This window comes from Pelodiscus sinensis, chromosome 4 (assembly GCF_052426305.1).
Source record: "Pelodiscus sinensis isolate ZL-2025 chromosome 4, ASM5242630v1, whole genome shotgun sequence".
Lineage (NCBI taxonomy): Eukaryota > Metazoa > Chordata > Testudines > Trionychidae > Pelodiscus > Pelodiscus sinensis.
Window position 1 is genome coordinate 43,945,633 of NC_143055.1, and position 18,731 is coordinate 43,964,363.

Consider the following 18,731-nt stretch of genomic DNA (forward strand, 5'->3'; position numbering starts at 1 on the left):
AAATAAAGCGTTGCAGGGCATGTGGGACTGTTTAAGTCACCCGCTGGCCCTGCGCTCCCAGCAGCACTTCTGCCTTTGAAATGTAGCAAGAGCTTGCAGTGCTTTTGCTACATTTCAAAGGCGGAGGTGCCCTTATCGACTAATCAAATAGTCGATGCAAATTACATCGACTATTGGGCTAGTTGATTCATCTAAATTTAACATCCTTAATATGCACTGAAGTCCTGTTGTCAGTGTTAGAGTACACATTTTGCTGCAACGCTTATGGTTTGCATTTTTGTCACAGTGAATGTGGATATTTTTGACATTAGCTTCTTCCTAGAATATGAAGTTCTGAGAAAAGAGCACTCCGTTCTGCAGAGAGTTTTTAGAAGAGCAGTACTAAACTGTCTTTACAATCTAACAGGCTGGAACCATAAAACTCTATTCTCCTGAAGTTTAGTAATGTTTTGCCTAATTTTCTCAGCCACATATGCACACTGCCTTCCTCTATGAAGTGAATGCTAAGATTGGGCAGAAAGGAGAAGGGGTGTTAAGAATGCCCCCAGTTGATTGCAAGAATGCTCTAGTCTAGAAATAGACACATTGCACTTGATCAGTGCCCAGAGGTGTATTTATTTTAGGGATAACTAAAATATTTAAAAGACCTTTTTGGAATTACCAAGGTGGCATCCTTCAGTTTCACTGAGAGCAGGGACTGCTATTTCCTTAACTGATGTCATTAGCTCCATCTTTCTCTTAGAGATTGTTTACTTGTGCTTGCATAATTTTTCAGTAATACAAAATTAAACCTGACAGAGACAACAGTGGGCGGGAGGAGTATTTTCACTTGTCACAGATCGGTTAGTTCCTGTTTTATCTGTGGTAATGTTTTCTCTGAAGTTTGTTTTCTCATGGTAAATTTGATATTTTTGTACTATAATGAATAAATATCACATAGCCCTTGTTTTAGACACAAGTACTCTCACATGAGAGTTGATACTACGCCAGTGAGAGCAGAGAGAACTTTGCAGTGCAATTTCATGGAATTTGTGCCAGGCCTTTAGTGCAAATGTTACCTGTTGCAGGCAAAAAAATCCAAGGAAGCTGAAGATGTGGTGAATGAGATGATGTTCCAAGACGTTGAGTACCCTTGGTATGATGACTTTAGAGCAGAGGCTTTTCTTCACCAACAAAAGAAACAGGAGTGCTTGAAAAAGGCAGAGGAGGCCTATCGCATGGGAATGAAGCCCGTGGCAACATTTTATGCTCAACAGGTAAAAATAAAAAAAGAAAGTCAAATTTAGTTTTACACTGTTCAGAAGGCTTGTGTAAATCTAATATTTTTTTATAATGCAAACTTCTATTGAAAGTTTTAAAACTATGAAATATTCATCACATCTTTACTAGATAGTGATATAAAAATGTTACTAGAAAATCATTTTCCAATGGAAAATACTAGGGGGCTGCGCACTCTTCTGCTCGCTACGCTCACCTACCCCCCTCTCTGGCTGCTTTTACTTCACTAAGAGAGTCTGATGACACTGATGATGTCATTCTATCACCTGCAAGGAGGGGGGGGGGGAAGAGACATTGCATTTTATTGCCAGTCAATCATAGTGGTGAGTTGAGAAATGTTTCAGAAATATTTAGTATCTGTATTTTTTAAAGTGACTTTGTTATATTTCTAATCTAGATATTATGGCTTGTTCAAGAAGATTCTGAATAATGGTGTATGCATGATTGTTGGACAGACATATAATTTCAACCACTATTCTGTGTGTCTGTCATGGACATAGGTTAAAGTAGATTTCCACAAGTGACATTTACAAAATAAATAAGTTATTCTAGGGCCTCACGGGGCCTGATCAAAGCAAGCTTGGTTCATGGGCTCTGCCTGGCGGGGTGGAAGAAGCAGTTCTGTACGCTGCAGGGAAGCGCCCCCTGCAGAGTGCAAAACTGCACAAAGACACATGTGGTCTTCCCCCTACCCCCGGAACAGCCCGAGGTAGGCACCACAATCCCCTACCCCTGCTGTACCTCCCCCAGTTCCTGCACCCCTCCTTTCCAGACTCCCACCCTACTTCTTCATCCTCCCGCCCACATCCCAGCTTCTCATGCATCCTTTTTTTCCCTTCCAGAGCCTGCATCTGCCTTCTCTTACACCCTCCCTCCTGCATAGTCCCTGCATCCACAGCCCACTTCTGCACCTTACCTCCTGGCCAGACACCCCCACCTTGCTCCCCAGCAGCCCCCTCCTACACACTGACCCCCTCATTTGTGGTGCCACCCCAGAGCCATAGAGGAGGGGGGGCACAAAACCTACTAGCCCCAAGGCCCCAGAAGAGTTAATCCAACCCTGGGAATAAGCTCAGTGCCTTCCTTCCTCCCTCTCCCCCATGGGGCTGGGGAATGAAGGGAGTGTTTTTATTTCCCCTGCTTCTCGGGGGGGGGGGGGTCACATCTGTAGAGTATTTTCCCCTCCTTTTCACTTGGGGGCCAGGTCAGTGAAGTGATGGGGTTTTTTTGGGGGGGGGGGAGGTTGGTTTTTCACGTGTGTGTGTGGCCCCTGACTGATTTTTTTTTTTTTTTTTTTCCTGTAAGCCTGTTTCTGCTGACCCCAAAAAGGTCACCCCTGGTCAATGAGACTGGGCTGTTAGTTTGGTATTTGTTCCAGATTTCTGGTTCTTGATAAGCATATAACTCAGGCTAGTCCTTGCAGTAATCACTGCACAGGTAAATACATGGTTGTAAGAGTATACCACGGTCTACAATTTAATATCCCCTCTGCTGATCTTTTTTATTTAAACATGTTGCTGATTTTTTAAAAAAAGATTATTTCTGTTAAGCTGCTTACACTTGTGTTGACAGTTTCAGTGCTTGTGCTTTTTCTTAACCCTGTTCTTCTTAGCAGGCTGCACTGCCCTCTGAACACTCTTGGGGGAATTCTGCGCTACTGCATGTGTATAGAATTCATGGCTCATGCAGGTTTCTTTGTTTCCTTGCAGAAAAATGACTTCTAATGGGGAATCAAAGGCAAGCCACAAGAGTGGTCATGCGCCTTTTTTTGGTTTGGGCACCCAGAGCAGTTGATAGAGACATTAATTACCACGTCGGGGGGGGGGGGGGGGCGGCACTGTGCAGGTGTGCCTGTGAGAGACAGACACACTCTGTCCCACTTGCTTACTATTGTGTAATGTTCAGCATGGAGAGACAAGACTTTGGGGGTTCTGAGGAGGTAGGTGTAGGGCATCCTCTGTCCCCTCAGGCAGAGCAGACTGCCTGCTTAGTGAATTGTTCCCATTGTTCTTAAGAGAATATAAAACAGGTGTAAAAATGTTAAGGGCCCTTTATGTTGCCTGAGTGGTGTAAAGGAGTCTTACTGTCAAAGACAGTATGGCCATGTAAATGTTTATGGTGCTTTAGTGATTAGAACTGATCTACATTTTTGGCCCACCCTGTGTCTGTTCCCTCCCATGCTCCCCATTCCCTTCTCCATCTATGGCCATGGTCACCAACCAGTAGATCATGATCTACCAGTAGATTTCAGGGGCTCTAAGAGTAGCTCTTGAGCCCTCTCTGAACTGCGCGCCTGTGCAGTACATTTACATTAGATTTCCTCATTTGAGGAGCAGCTACTCACCGCGCAACAGCACAGGTGAGTAGCTGCGAGGAATGATGGGAGCTGGGAGGTCGGGAGGGCTGAAACACCCTAGCCAGCTGACTGTGGCTTTCAGCTGAAAGAGGCTGCCCCGCGCTCCAGCTGATCGGCAGCTTCTCCTCTGCGCCTGCCCACGTGGAGCTTGGTGCACCCTACCTGAGCACCATGGCCAGCTGGCCGGGCAGCCACTTCTCTTCCCTCCAGCCCGGCTGCCCTGCACTCAGCCCAGGGAGGCTGCCTTAGCTCCAGCTGTGCTGGAGCAAGCTTCCCAGGCTGAGCGCAGGATCACAGATGCCCATCTGATGGACTGTATACGACTAGCAATCTCAGACTACAACCCAGACTTCAAGACACTGGCAGATACTGTTCAGTCACAGGTGTCACACTGAGACTTTGTTATTGGAAGAAACAATATATAATTATCAATACTTGATTTTAGATTTACAAAATAGCAGAGAACAAAATGTATAATTGTAAATGCTTCATTTGACATTTAAATAGCATGAATTAAAAACAGACCATTTATTTCATAACTATAAACATATGTTTTTAATTTTATGTATTGCAGAATTTAAAAATAAACTGTTTAGTAGAGTGTATAAGGGCTGGGGATAGCAAGTGATGGACAGGAGAATAGAGAGGGCGGGGCTTCAAGGAAGGGGCAGGGCGGTAGATCTTCTCCTGTTCTGAGACTTAAAAAGTGATCTTGGGTGTAAAAAGGTTGGAGACCACTGATCTATGGTATTGTTTAAAGAAATTCCCAGAATAACTGAAACTAGCATGATTATATTGCATTATTTTGACAAAATATGCAGAATGTTGCAGAATTTTTAATTTTTTGGTGCAGAATTCCCTGAGGAATACCCTGATAGACGTACTGCTTTCATTATGAAAGTTTTCCATGATATAAACTAAGAGATTTGGCATATATGGAGGAAAAGTTTCCAACTGTATGACTAGGCTGATCTAAATGAATACAGTCTGTAGACTCAACCTAGATTTAAAGTATTTGAGCAGCTAATTGTGGCCTAAGGGCCAATTATTTAAAACTTCTGATTTAATAAATGTTCATCTAACACTTTCAAAAAGGACAATACAGGTTGGACATCCCAAAGCCGGGAGGGACCCTCTTGTCTGGCAACATCCATGGTCTTGATGTTCCTGGACTAGAGAATCCTTGCTGGGAGCCCAGCAGCAAGAGGGCTGGCTGCTGGGAGACCTGCTGAGCTGGGAGCCCAGCGGGACTGGTGACAGCAGGGCCAGTGCTGGGATCGGGACCAAAGTCCTGGAAGTGGAGCCCTGATAGCACAGCCAGAGCTGCAGCAGCCCGAGCTGCAAGGCCAGGGCTGGGGTAAGAGTCGCAGCAGCCCTGGTAGTGGAGCCGGGGACGTGGTAGCCCCGACAATGGAATGAGGGAAGCAGCAGCCCAGCAAGGTGTGGTGGTGCTTGGGGCCATCAGTGGGGAGGGGCAGTAGGCTGGGAGTCCAGTTGCAGGGGATCTCCCCTGTCCTGCAAATTCCCTCTCTGAGGGTGCCAGACCAGAGGTCCAATCTGTACCGTTGTGAGAATAGAATATTAACTAACAAGTTAAAATTCAACACTGAAAGGGATTTATGTTTCTGTTCATGTAGGCATTTTATACTGTTTACTACTTTTTCTCTGGCTTTCCTTTGTTTTCTTATGTCTTGCATTCTGATGTGTTCTCTGTACAAGCTTTGACCAGTGTCTCGTGAGCAAGTTTGATTACATCACCACATGACTACCTCTGAGTAGGTTTTACTGAGACACTTCCAGAATTTCAGTTGGGATTATAGTTCACAGTTTGATGCAATGAAGTTTAAAAGCACCCTGCTTGTGCTGTCATCTTGAATCCAGTATGGAGCTTAGATTAAGTTTTAGAATTTCACTGTTGATGTGTTTTATGAATAAAGGGTCGTCTTCATGAGCAGAAGATGAAAGAAGCAAATCATAATGCTGCTGTGCAAATCTTTGAGAAAGTAAATGCATCCCTGCTGCCTGAGAATGTTTTGGATCTACATGGTCTTCATGTAGATGAAGCCATTAATCACTTGTCCAGAGTACTACAGAAGAAAAGCCAAGGTAGGAATAAACTAATAATCCATGCAAACAATTATCTCATTGACACTATGCTCAGGAGGCCAAAAAGAAAGAATATATTTTATATGCAGGAAAATAAAAGTGGATGAATATTAATAAGAAGGCAACTTAGCAATACCTGAAAATAACATGGTTTTATTGTATCTTAAAAATTATCCACTGTGAACAGTGGTATGTTGTGTCATGGAAATGCAAGTAAAATGTGTTTGCCTTGTTCTCTTTTTCTCTTTCCCACCTGTATTTCTCTATTTTCTCCTTCTCTTTTTCACTATAGTTTGGTCCTCTCTGGTCTGGAACCATTGGGACCTGACCTATCCCAACGAGAAAATTTGCCAGACCAGGGGAGGTCCCTTGCTCCCGACCCCCAACCCACCTACTTGCCCTGCTGCCAGCCCTAACCACCACCCCCACATGGCTGTCATGCTGCTGCAGCCCTGGTAGCCTGGACTGTCACTATCGGGGCTAGCCCTAGCCACTCCCATCCCCCTCCTTCTCCCCACTGGGCTGCCACAGCTGCTACATTTCTGGCCCTGAGCCTGCTACAGGAGCTGCCATGGCCACCGCATCCCTGGCCTGCCTCCGCTACCCAGCTGCTACATCCTTGGCCCCAGCCCTGCTATCACAGCTGCTGCTGCAACCACAGTCCCACTACTAGAGCTGCCATGGGCTCAGCTATGCTATAGGGACCCTAGTCCCAGCCCCAATCTGTACAGTTTATTCTTAGTTTTTCTTTTCTTTTCCTCCTTTATCAAGGAGATCAGTTAATTTGTTCTTTATTGATTTTTTTTCCTGACATTTTCCATTGAAGTTAATCACATTCCTGTCCTTCCCTTTGCGTATAATCTTTTCGCTCTCCTCTCTTTCAGTGTTTTGGTTTTGGTTTTTATCTTAAGAAAAAGTGTCATAGTTCCATAATCCAACAATGTCTTAACACAAGGTTTATACAAGTATCCATATTTTTAAATTATCTTTCAATGGCCTTTAGAATAAAATTGTCACTGGCATATTGGATTCTCTCAAGTTCAATGAGCATTGTAACTTTCCTAATGTCATTCTATGCAAAATAAAAAACTATAATAATGGGGGATTTCAGTTATCCCCATATTGACTGGGTACATGTCACCACAGGAAGAGATGCAGAGATAAAATTTCTCCATGGCTTAAATGACTGCTTCTTGGAGCAGCTGGTACAGGAACCCACAAGGGAAGAGGCAATTCTCGATTTAGTCCTAAGTGGAGCGCAGGATCAGATCCAGGAGATAACCGTTGCAGGATCACTTGGGAATAGTGACCATAATATAATAACATTTAACATTCCTGTGGTGGGAAGAACACCTCAGCAGTCCAGCAATCTGGCATTTAATTTCAAAAAAGGGAATTACACAAAAATGAGAAGGTTAGTTAAACAGAAATTAAAAAGCACAGTGACGAGAGCCAAATCCCTGCAAGCTGCATGGACATTTTTTTAGAGACACCATAATAAAGGCCCAACTTAAATGTATACCACAAATTAAAAAACATAGAGACCTAAAAAAGTGATTGGGCAACAAAATGGCAAATGGAATTTAATGTGGATAAGTGTAAAGTAATGCACGTTGGAAAAAATAACCCCAACTATACCTATAGTATGATGGGGGCTTATTTGGCTATGACAAATCAGGAAAGAGATCTTGGAGTTATCGTGGATAGTTCTCTGAAAATGTCCACACAGTGTGCAGCAGTGGTCAAAAAGGCAAATAGAATGTTAGGAATTATTAAGAAAAGGGATAGAAAATAAGACAGAATATCTTACTGACCCTGTATAAAACTATGGTACGCCCACATCTTGAGTACTGTGTACAGATGTGGTCTCCTCACCTCAAAAAAGATATTTTGGCCTTGGAAAGGGTTCAGAAAAGGGCAACCAAAATGATTAGGGGTTTGGAACAGGTCCATATGAAGAGAGGCTAAAGTGACTGGGACTTTTCAGTTTGGAAAAGAGGAGACTGAGGGGGGATATGATAGAGGTATATAAAATCATGAGTGGTGTGAGAAGGGCAAATAAAAAAAGTTATTCATTTGTTCCCATAATATAAGGACTAGACGACACCAAGTGAAATTAATGGGTAGCAGGTTTAAAACTAATAAAAGAAAGTTCTTCTTCACACAGCGCATAGTCAACCTGTGGAACTTCTTGCCAGAGGAGGCTGTGAAGGCTAGAACTATAACAGAGTTTAAAGAGAAGCGAGAAATTCATGGAGGTTAGGTCCATAAAAGGCTATTAGCCAGGGGGTAGGAATGGTGTTCCTGGCCTCTGTCTGTCAGAGGCTGGAGACTGATGGCACGAGACAAATTGCTTGATCATTGTCTTCGATCCACCCCCTTCGGGGCTGTTGGCGCTGGCCACTGTCAGCAGACAGGCTAGTGGGCTAGATGGACCTTTGGTCTGACCAAGTACGGCCGGTCTTATGTTATATTATGTTCTAAGGGGTTCTTAATTGTCCTCCCAGGGAAGCATTCAAGTATTGAAGGAATGTTCTTTTCTTAGATAAAAAATCGGTCATTAAAATAAATACAGGCAGTCCCCGGGTTACGTACAAGATAGGGACTGTAGGTTTGTCCTTAAGTTGAATTTGTATGTAAGTCGGAACTGGTACATATTGTAGGGGAAACTCTAGCCAAACATTTCTCCAGAGCTCAGTTTTATTCTCCCACACCTCACTTCCCTCAGTCCTTTATTCTCAAGCTGAGGTGTCTGCTGAGAAAAGCCGCTGCACGTCTCCCTGGTCTGCTGGGAGGGGTGCTAGCTTTGTGTCTCCCTGGTCTGCTGGGGGGAAGCAGCTAGTGCGGGGTTGCCTCACCCTGTTTGTAAGTAGGGATCTGATGTAAGTCGGATCCATGTAACCCGGGGACTGCCTGTACAGAAAATAGTAACTTTACAAATTAAACACATCTAGAATGTTTGATAAGAAATGTTCCATGTAAGGCACAATCATGTGAACAGAAAACAGTTCTAAATGCTCTCTTTAAAAGTAAGTTTCCTAACACAGGGGAAATTAAGTTGTTAAATGGGGCCACTCAGTTGCAGTGTGGGTGCCAGAACTAATTAACTCAAAGTTAGATGATCCATGCTAGTCATTAAATGGACTCCTATACTATAAACTGTAATTTCTGATTACTAAAGTATTGTATATTTTCCCATAAGCCCATAAAGTTGTAATTTTCCACAATGCAATACTTATTGTCAGGAGTTCTGGAGCACTGGCAGAGTTGTCCTTGCTCAGTAGTCTTCTGACTCTGAAATATTTATTTATCTGTTATCAAAGATCATAGATACTCTGTGTGTGTGTGTGTGTGTGTGTATATATATATATATATATATATATAAAGGTAGATAAAGGAGAGAGCAAGATTATCCTACACAAAATGCCCAACTGGAAGTTCTCCCTTCATGAGAGAGAGCGAGAGCAATCTTAGAAACCCCAATTACTTAGTTATATAATCCAGATTAATTTAATTCTTCCCCTCCCCCATACCCTCCATTCAAGGTTAGAACCAGTGATAGTAGATGACTGCATCCTTTTCTAGAGGCAGAACATTCGTGACTACTAGCAAAGACCTAGAGAAAAGCCTTAATAGAGCCCATGCTGATGTATTTAAACAGTATATTGATTATTAGGATATTCCCAAGAAGCTGCTCTGGTATTTCCAAAGTTACTATTTTGCTAATGTGACTTTGTTTCAGGGCTTAAAAATGAATGTACAGGCTCTTGTATATTTTAGTCCTCCTCCCATCTTTGTGTATCTTATGAAAATTATTTCAGTTTAAAAAAATTTCCTGGTGGAAAACTGACTCAGTTTAGAATTAAAAATTTTGTTTCATGTTCACAATGAGTTTATTTTTGTAAACATGTTGTGCACTAAAAGGCCTTTTGAAAAAAAGGTCTGTTTTATTATTGTGTTCTCTTAACTATCTAACGTTCTAACTGGATGTAACTTCCAAATACAGGCTTGACTTGAATATGTTGTGATAAAATTATTAGGTTTCTATGACAGAGCATAATGCATAGGTTTCTAGATCTAGTCCAGATTTGAACAGTTCATTCAGACATATTTCTTAAACTGTAATGGCAAATGTAATTTACTTTTTATGCCAGAGGAAAAATGAATGGTAGTGTTTCATTCATAACAGTAAAGCTAATGTAGGAAAGCAGAATTCTAAATCACTGTGGTGAAAATTATCAAATGTATGGATAAAAATGTTCTGTTAAATGTTGAGTCTGTGCAGAGAGAACATGTTAACCGTTATAATTCCTCCGGTAACAGAGTACAGGCAGACTGGTGGTAAACCATATCTGTGTGTGATCACGGGAAGAGGAAACCATAGCCAGGGAGGAGTTGCTCGCATCAAACCAGCAGCCATTAAATACCTCACAAGCCACAACTTCAGGTGAGCTTAGATTTCGGTTACTGATATTTGAACCTATATTCTGCTAACTTTAAACATTGAAATATGTATTAGAATCCTATACGTTTAAGTATGAAAATAATGAAGGCAGATCAACCCCCCAAACAATTCCAGTGGAAATATAATTTCATGGCACAAAACTGTCCCATAAGGGATGTTTGATAGGGTTTTCTTCTGTCCGTGTTTACCATGGCAGATAGATAGAAACATTAGATAAGGGTTTTTCTGAGTGCACAATTGAGTTACTGTTGAGGTTACTGAGACGAATTATGCTAAAGGCCCCTTTTAGTCCCTCCCAAGTGCATCCTGGAAGTGACAAGCCTGAATTTCTGCACCTCACACTGGGGTGAGCCCCACAGTCCATCCACTCAGGGGTTGGGCTGCAGGACTGGACCCAACTGAGTTACTGACAAAAGTCCAGCTCATTTTTGGCACCTAGACAGGTATCCCTTTTGGAGCCTGTTACTGCAAACGCAAACATAAGCTGTATTACTGAACCAGCATTTTCAAAACAAAGCATTATGTATTCGTTTCTAAACAATATAAAGCATCTAGAGCAAAGGGCAAAAATAACAAGGCCTCCACGTGTGGGTTTTTTGCCATTTTAAGTTTTCCCCTCAGCCAAGTTGATTCTCTCTCTGATTTAGGAGAAATAGATTGCACTTCTGGAGTTTTTTACCAGCCTCTCTCTGTATGAGTTTGCCCAAATGTCAGTTTTTCACTGTCACACTTTGAGACCCTCTTTCAGATCACCCAACCCTTCCTCCTTTTTTCTAGGGTCTTGAGGTTTTAAGATTCCCTTTGATCTAAAGCTTAGGCTCCTGAAGAGTAAACCTTTGTAGCCTGGATGGAGCCAGACTATTAGTGTCTTCTCTATTAATGGCTCACCTTTTGTTATCTTGACTGTTTTGAAAGTGTGTTTCTCGGGTTGTTTTATATTTGATACCATTATCTTTGATACTGTTAACAAGTAACTCATAATAATCAACCACACAGAGGCCTGCTCGCATTCGTAAAAAATGCAGGTATTTCCCAGTTTATCACAATTACCCATTTTCAATTAGCGTGACTAGAATGTGAGAGGAAGAAAATACTTAGAAACTTATAAAAATGAAGATTTGATTATGCAGGCATACCAAAATTTCATATGCTTACCCATTCTTCTAAAATTTGTACATTTCCCCTCAGAATACTCTTAAACTAACATTGAATCAGAAAAAATAAGATATAGGAAAATACTTATTAAACCAGACAACAAATTGACAGTGCTGTATTATTCCCCATTATACTCTTTTTAGTTCTTTCACCAGTCATTAGAGATACCTGTATTGAGGTAACAGAAATATGTTGAGAAAATGCAGGATTTTTACCATCTTTTTTTAAACTTTGTAATCTGTATGCAAGGTGGTAAAAGCCTGCACCTATCCTCTAATGTTCCAACTATTTGTAGCTCCCAGTGGAGAGTTACATCAGTGCCAGATAATCAGTAGAAGCTTTGGGATTGCACAGTGTAGACAAGACTAGTTGTACGTGTCCCAAGCGATAAGCACGCATTATTTCAAATAATTCTGCATTCCATGAGCAGTTTTTTCCCTTGATATTCAGCCTACAATTTTCACTTCTTAATTTCATTCCATGAAACCTACTTTCTTTATATCATTGAGCTATTAATAATTCCTCTCCTTTCTGTTTATATCTTCAGATATATATTCCTTGTTAAGCAATCCCTCCACACCTCTGAACTCACTCCAATTTGTTATTCTGTTTCTAGTTATGTGGGGGTGCTCATACCAGTGCAATATTCAAGGTACAATCCCATCATAGCTATCCAAAAAAATGACCATTGTTCCTTGCTCTGTGAAGTGATGCGTCTACATATCCTGCCCCAGAATTGTATTAGCCTGTTTTGTTGTTATATCATACAAGAAGTGCATGTCTGATTCATCTTTTATTATCACTCCATAATCTCTCCTCTTATTACTTCTTTCCAAGTTTTTCCATTTCAATGAAAATCTGTTTCTTATCTTTCATTAGGTGTACTACCTTACATTTTACTAAAATTAATCTTATTTTTATTTTATGACCTAATTTCTAATCTCTTTGATCCCTTTTTATTTCTTTGCTCCAACTAGTCCTTCCAATTCAATATGATCTGTAAAGTTTATTATACACTTTTAGTAATGATGATCTGTTTAAAAAAAATGAAGTACAGTCAGTTTAATATTAGCTCTGCACTGATACCTCTCTGATAAATATGAGATCTAAAATCAATCCAGGTTTCTGTCAAAATTTGTACTTTATAAATTCATGCTGCTGAGTTTGGTCAACACAGAGCACTTTTGAAAATCCTATTAATATTCTATGATTTTGTTTTCTTTTTCATTGAAGTTAGATTTATAGGATGGCAATTATTCAAATCCTCTTCTCTTTCTGAAGATCACTACCATATTTGCTTTTCTTCTGAAGAATAGGAGAGAATGAAAAAGATAAAAGCATAACAAATACAAAGAGGAGAATTGGGCATTCTGCCCGCCTCCCCCATTCCATTTGCCAAAGCCTTCTGTTCACAGCTCTCTGACTACACCAAAACCATCCCATGTAAATCCTTCCATGTTAGCACATTTGGAGGATGTCTTGATGTCTTCACTTTGGAAATCTTACTAGGCTATTTGTGAATGTCAATTTTATTAACTTACTATAGTTTGATTGGGGTTTGGAAGTATATGTGGGCATAATATGAATGTTGCATGTTAACTTTCTCTTGTTTTACAGGTTCACAGAAATAAAACTAGGCTGCTTGAAAGTCATGCTGAAGTAAAAGGATATGATGAAGGGGAGTGTGAAACTAGAAACTTTAAACAGTGTCAGTAATTACAACGTAATGTATTTTAAAAACAGTATTTTATTAGAAATGTTTTTCATTTAAATTTATAAGCGGTTAGTTTTGTCAGCATGTTTCCAGGAAAATGGTGAGAGTGAGGTGTGTATATTTTTTGTCCCATTTTCAAACACTACTTCCTTCTCAGTGCAGACAGGCCTGAGGTTATCTCTGGCCCAATACATTTTAATACTTGTGGACTTTGTAACTTTAAAATATACACAGTACAAGTTAACATTTAAAAATAGTTATTGGGTGTTATAAAATTTTGAGTTAAGATGTTCAAAGGAGCCGAAGGGAGCAAGGTATTCTCAATGCCGATGGGAATTTGAAATCCAATGATAGGTGTCTGCCTAACACTCATAGACTGTCTTTGAAAATCTGAACCTTGATCTTTAAGTAGTGGTTTCTTGAAAATATGGGCCAGGTCTGCTGTCCTTATTCATACTCAACTCTGAAGTCAATAGAAGTTGTGTGTCATAAGAACTCGGGACTGGGAACTTAAGTATGCTATGAAATTTTAATTCTTTAAGGAGAAAAACATAACCTGAGTATCATATGTGCCTGGATTTTATCTGTGTATAATAAATAAATAAATTTGATACTTCTCCAGTAGTAAAATATTATGTTTAAAGGTATTTCAAGCACATTTTCTAGCAGAAAAATAGATTAGAGTAGTATAGTTGCTCAACTGGATAGATCAGAATAGAAGAATTCCTTTGACATTATCAGTTCTTCTGCATTCAAAAAATGTGCTTATAATGCCTCTAACCACAGAAGATATTTTTAAGTAAACAATCAGAGAGTTTATTTTAAGAACAAAATAGAACATTTTAACATTTGCTTTTTTTATTGTAATCAACAGCCTTGAACATTGAGAGGCATTAAATTTCCTATAATATAATAGTTTTTTAGAGCTTTACTATGAAACTTTGTTTTCAAAACAATTGACTTATATACTGGAAATAATGTTAATAGGTGAATGTGAGGTATTTTACATGCGTGTCAGCAAATTTTGAGAACAGTACTCTCTGTGCTTACACACAGTTTGTATGTTCAGAACTAATACAACTTACACAGCACCTCATTTGTAAGTGCCATTGAGGCTAGCCTGAGCTGTGCCAGTGCCACAGTCTCCGTGCTGTTATGTTTAGAATGCTAGCTTGAGCTGAGCTAGTGTAAGTCTGTCTAACCCTGTGAGTAAGTGTGCCTCCCTGCAGCAATGTACGCATACTCTCTAATAATCGTGTTTTGGCTTGGGCGTACTTATGCACAAATTTTGTCTCTCTACTTTACTTGTTGCCCTGTTCCTATAGGCAAAATGTTAAAACATAAAAGAACCCTGCTTTTCAAGTCCTTAAGCGCAGAGATCTTTTAACGCTCCTGCACACTGCACTATGAATTAAGGGCCTGAATATGGTAATGGGTGGTACTGTCATGCCGTAAGATAAATAGATCCTTACCTTGGAAATCAGTTTCCAAACATCCATTGATTTCAGTAGTGTATGATCAAACCCTCAGGAACCAATTAAGCAGTGCATTTTAAACATGTGCTTAAGACTCATTAAAGCAGGGAGACTTAAATTTTCTGCTTTGCTGAACTGGTAACTAAAAAGAGGAGAAAAGCAGCGGTGAATATAACAAAAAAAAATCTTTATCTTACGTTATTTGTCTAGTTGTCCCGAAGAAACATTGAATTATTTTTTTCATTTTTATAGCCTTTGTTTTTGAGAGCTCAATAATTTATTTTATAATGGGAAGAACTGTTTTAAATAACTGCGTTTTTTAAATATTTTCAAGTAGGTAAATTTTTGGGACTTTCAGCCTTTAGGGTGTCCTTTTAAGAAGAAACCATGACATTTTTACTATGAAAATTTCAAACCTCAAAGTATTACCACCAGCACTCAGAAATAACAAACTGTTAAAATAGGCAGAGCGTGATGAACCGTGGCGAAAGCTGCTCGCCAGCCCTGCACTGTGCTTGCACAAGAGCTACATTGCGCATGCACACGCTGCCAGTAAACGGGGCGCCAGGCTGAAATCTACTTGCCATGGGTGAGTAGATTCAATAGATTGTCGAACCCTGAAAATAGGCATGTACCAGTTTCTTTTTATCTTTCTTTTAACAGGACACTATAGAGGTTAGTGGACCAAAAAAGTGACTTTTTTCTTTTAAAAATACTTATTCTTAAAGTTCATTCAATTTGTTAAATTAAAAAAAAAAGTTCAAAACTTTTTCCTAAAATATTTAAAGGTCCTATTTCATATTTCCAGGGAATATAAGGCAAAAAGGGTTTTTAAAATACTTTAAAAATACTTTTTATTAATTCTTTTATGGTTTGTGGTTCAATTTCCTTTAAACTTCAAATATTTTTCTAGAATTAGGATATCTGAAACACTGTCATAGTGGTACATTTTGAGATTAAGAAGTTGGAAACCTTTAATTTAGGAGTCCTCATTCTTACAGTGTTACAGATGCCCCATACTACCTTGTAAGGAGACTATTCTAATAATCATGCACTAAGTATAAGTGATATTCATTGCATGTCCCACCGAACTTGTATTCTAATGAAGTTTTACTGTGAAGAGGTACAATGTAACCACACTGATATCTAATCTGTTCATCAAGCATGTGCAGAAATTGTGTGAATAGGAGAATAGTCCCAGTATTGTAGTAGTAAACCACTGTCCTTGCAAATGTGCTCAAAATTTACATTACCGGTACTTGTATCTTTAACTACAATTCATGTATCTAAAATGGTAATTAGCCTTCTTCACAGAACTGAAAAGAGGATGGAGTACAATGAAAAAGAAGAGTACTTTGACTTGTCACGGTTCTGATGCAGCATGAGTATTTTTCTTTGAAAAGAAAAAAATTCTATGTCTACTAATGAGCAAGCTCTGATCAGGATAAATGGCTGATCTTGTGAAAGTGCACGTAATAAAAGTACAGCATTGCAGCTATCAGTTGTAAAAGTTATTAGGACCTGTATAATAGAGGATATACACTTCTATTTTTTAAATTAGAATATGAAAAAAAATTATTTGTATAAAGTTGTATATTTGCTATTAACTATCATGCTCTTTTTTACAGGAGTACAGTTTTGTAATTTACATTTAGGGTTTCTTATGTCAGAATGAATTTACAAATGAAATCTAGTTTAATAAAGGAATTTTACCACAAACATCATCTTCAGTCTTTCCTTGGAAGCCTGATATTTTTCATCATTTGAAATAAAAAAAAAATACTTTAGAGTTTTGAAAAAAAGCTTGTCTTGCTTCTAGAAAGAAACAATCTTCTGGGATACAAAGAAACAGATTCATGGCCTGATTTTCAGTGATGTGAATGGGAAGTAAGTGCTCAGCATCTCTGAAAAATCAGGTAATTGGTTCAGTATTTCTTTGTGTCTTTTCAGTAGCTGAAAAGAATCTAAATAATACTTCTGTGTTTCACACAAATAAACCAGAAAGAGAGAGGTAGAAAGAGCTGTATTTCTCTCTCTCTCACTCTCTCGCATGCACGTACATATATACCTCTGCAGCTGCAGGGTAAGATAGGCTGCAACCTTGTGCCAAGAGGTTGCTAGGAACAGTATAGTTACCATGCTTATAGCCCCTCCTCATACCAAAGGGCAAGGAGATGCTCCTAGTGGCAAAGTGTGCGTGCTAATGCAAGGATGAAGTACACATGCTAAGGCTAGCATCATTCCTTTGGCCTTGCCTTAGCCATTCTGTTCTGTACAGGCAAGATGGCTCTGGTAGGTAACAGGTGCCAGGCTGTGCTTCATCCTTATACATACGTAGCTCTAGCAATTTAGGACGAGAATAATTCCTTATTTCCCAGAGGAGAAAGAAGAGTATCAAGAGCCTGAGTAATCCCTGAGAGGTTTTATTGATTCATCTTTACCTGTCGTCGACTGAAGGTCATTTGGCACCTTATAAATCCTGACTCTAAGACTAGGTCTACACTGCAAAGAAAAGTCAGAAAAAGATATGCAAATTGTGTATCTTTTTCTGCTTTTCTTTTGAAAGAGGCTTTTCTGAAATTTGGCCCATCCTCACGGGGCCAAATTTTGGAAAAGCTTCCTCTTTCGACACATCCCTTCTTCCTCGTACAATGAGGATTACAGGGATGGTGAAAGAACGCATCCGTTTTTTCGGAAATTGTTCTGAAAAAGTGGACACATTCCTTAGACTCAGCAGAGTTTTTCCGGAATACCACCAGTATCCCGGAAAAGCTTTGCAGTCTAGACATAGCCTAAGTCTGCATTGATCAGGAGACTTCAATAGGTATCAAGGCAGCCTATCAGCTTTGGCATTCTTAATTACACACAAGATCACTCTTTCTGTGCCTGAAAGATGAGAATAAAGCTGATATTTTTCATTACTGTGTGTACAGTTTTTCTTCTAGTGCACCTATGTGTACAGGATGCGCACACGCATGCCATCTCTCCAACATAAAGAACTTTTTTTAGATCACAAAGTCAAGAACTCAGAGGTTAGGAAATGCCAATATTAAGGTTGCCAGAGAAACCTTATTTCATCTTCCTACTCTGTGCATGCATTTTAATAGACACTAGTCGTTAATCACATGGTTACATAACTGCTTTTTTTCCATAAGATCCCTGTCTCTTTCAATGCACAGGATGAATGGCACTTACCAAATGAGCAGCTTCTCAATATTTAGTTTTCTTATTGTTCAGCTTGTTGCCTCTGCTCTTATTAACTTCCTCATGGGCTTTTCTATGTCCTTTGTTACTATAGTAAAATGATGTAATAGTGTAATCAGTTAACCAACAAGCAAAAGCTTATCGGTTAATGCTGTAGATTACATGCATTTCCACCCCCACCTCCTAGTAAATTTTTAGTAGGCTGGCCAGCAGCCCAGCTCAGTCCTGGCTTGCGCCAGGTCCTGGACCTACTTCTGCTGCACTTCTGTATTTGAAGTGTACTAGGAGCCGAGCGGGCAGGCAGCCTGGCTCAGTCGTAGCTTGCACCGGGTCCAGAACCTACCCCTGCTGCAGCTCTGAATTTAAAGTGTATTAAGAGCCAGGTGGGCAGGCAGCCCATCTCAGATCCGACTTGTGTTGGGTCTGGGAGCTCAGAAACACCCCCTACCCCCAAATAGGGGCTGCTGCTACCCGACACTGCTGCCTCTGTGTTAGAGGCAGCAGCGAGGGGAGCTGGTTTTTAAACTTGCTCTTCTCACAGACCAATGACCGCCTGGCAGGGGGCTCCTCAAGAGTTGGGTGAGAACATACTGGCTGCCAACCCCAATTCCAGGGTGTATAGAATAGTTGCATAACTCATAAGAATTCATGAGGTTACTCAACTATTCAATTAACTGATATTTAACATTTCTACTATAGTAACTTGCTTTGCAAGTGTTAGTGAAGTTATTTTGACAACACCTCTGTGAAATGGAGTGGTATCATTTTCTGATGCACAAAGTAATGAATGTCAAACTGACCGGGGAGGGGGAGGTAGAGAGGGGGGACAAAGGGTGCCGTTGCCACAGGGTCTGGTGATTCAAAAGGGCATGTCAGCCAGCACTCCACACAGCATGCTCTGGGCAGCTCTGAAGACTGGGCGGAGGCTGGTGTGGTGCACTCCAGGCCATGCTGAGGACTTGGTAACTATGGGATTCT

General features: G+C 40.2%; 1 protein-coding gene across 7 annotated transcripts in view; it reads left to right on the forward strand.

Annotated features, from left to right (window-relative positions):
* N4BP2 (NEDD4 binding protein 2) overlaps positions 1–16,268 on the forward strand; it is a 77,077-nt gene extending 60,809 nt beyond the window's left edge. For all 7 annotated transcript variants that reach the window (XM_089777848.1, XM_025187933.3, XM_025187932.3 and 4 more), the window contains 4 exons: positions 1,068–1,256; positions 5,572–5,740; positions 10,064–10,187; positions 12,978–16,268. In XM_089777848.1, the coding sequence (XP_089633974.1) occupies positions 1,068–1,256; positions 5,572–5,740; positions 10,064–10,187; positions 12,978–13,023 (528 nt within the window). In that variant the 3' untranslated portion in view covers positions 13,024–16,268. The remainder of the gene's footprint in view (positions 1–1,067; positions 1,257–5,571; positions 5,741–10,063; positions 10,188–12,977) is intronic.
* Positions 16,269–18,731: the final 2,463 nt, after the last annotated feature.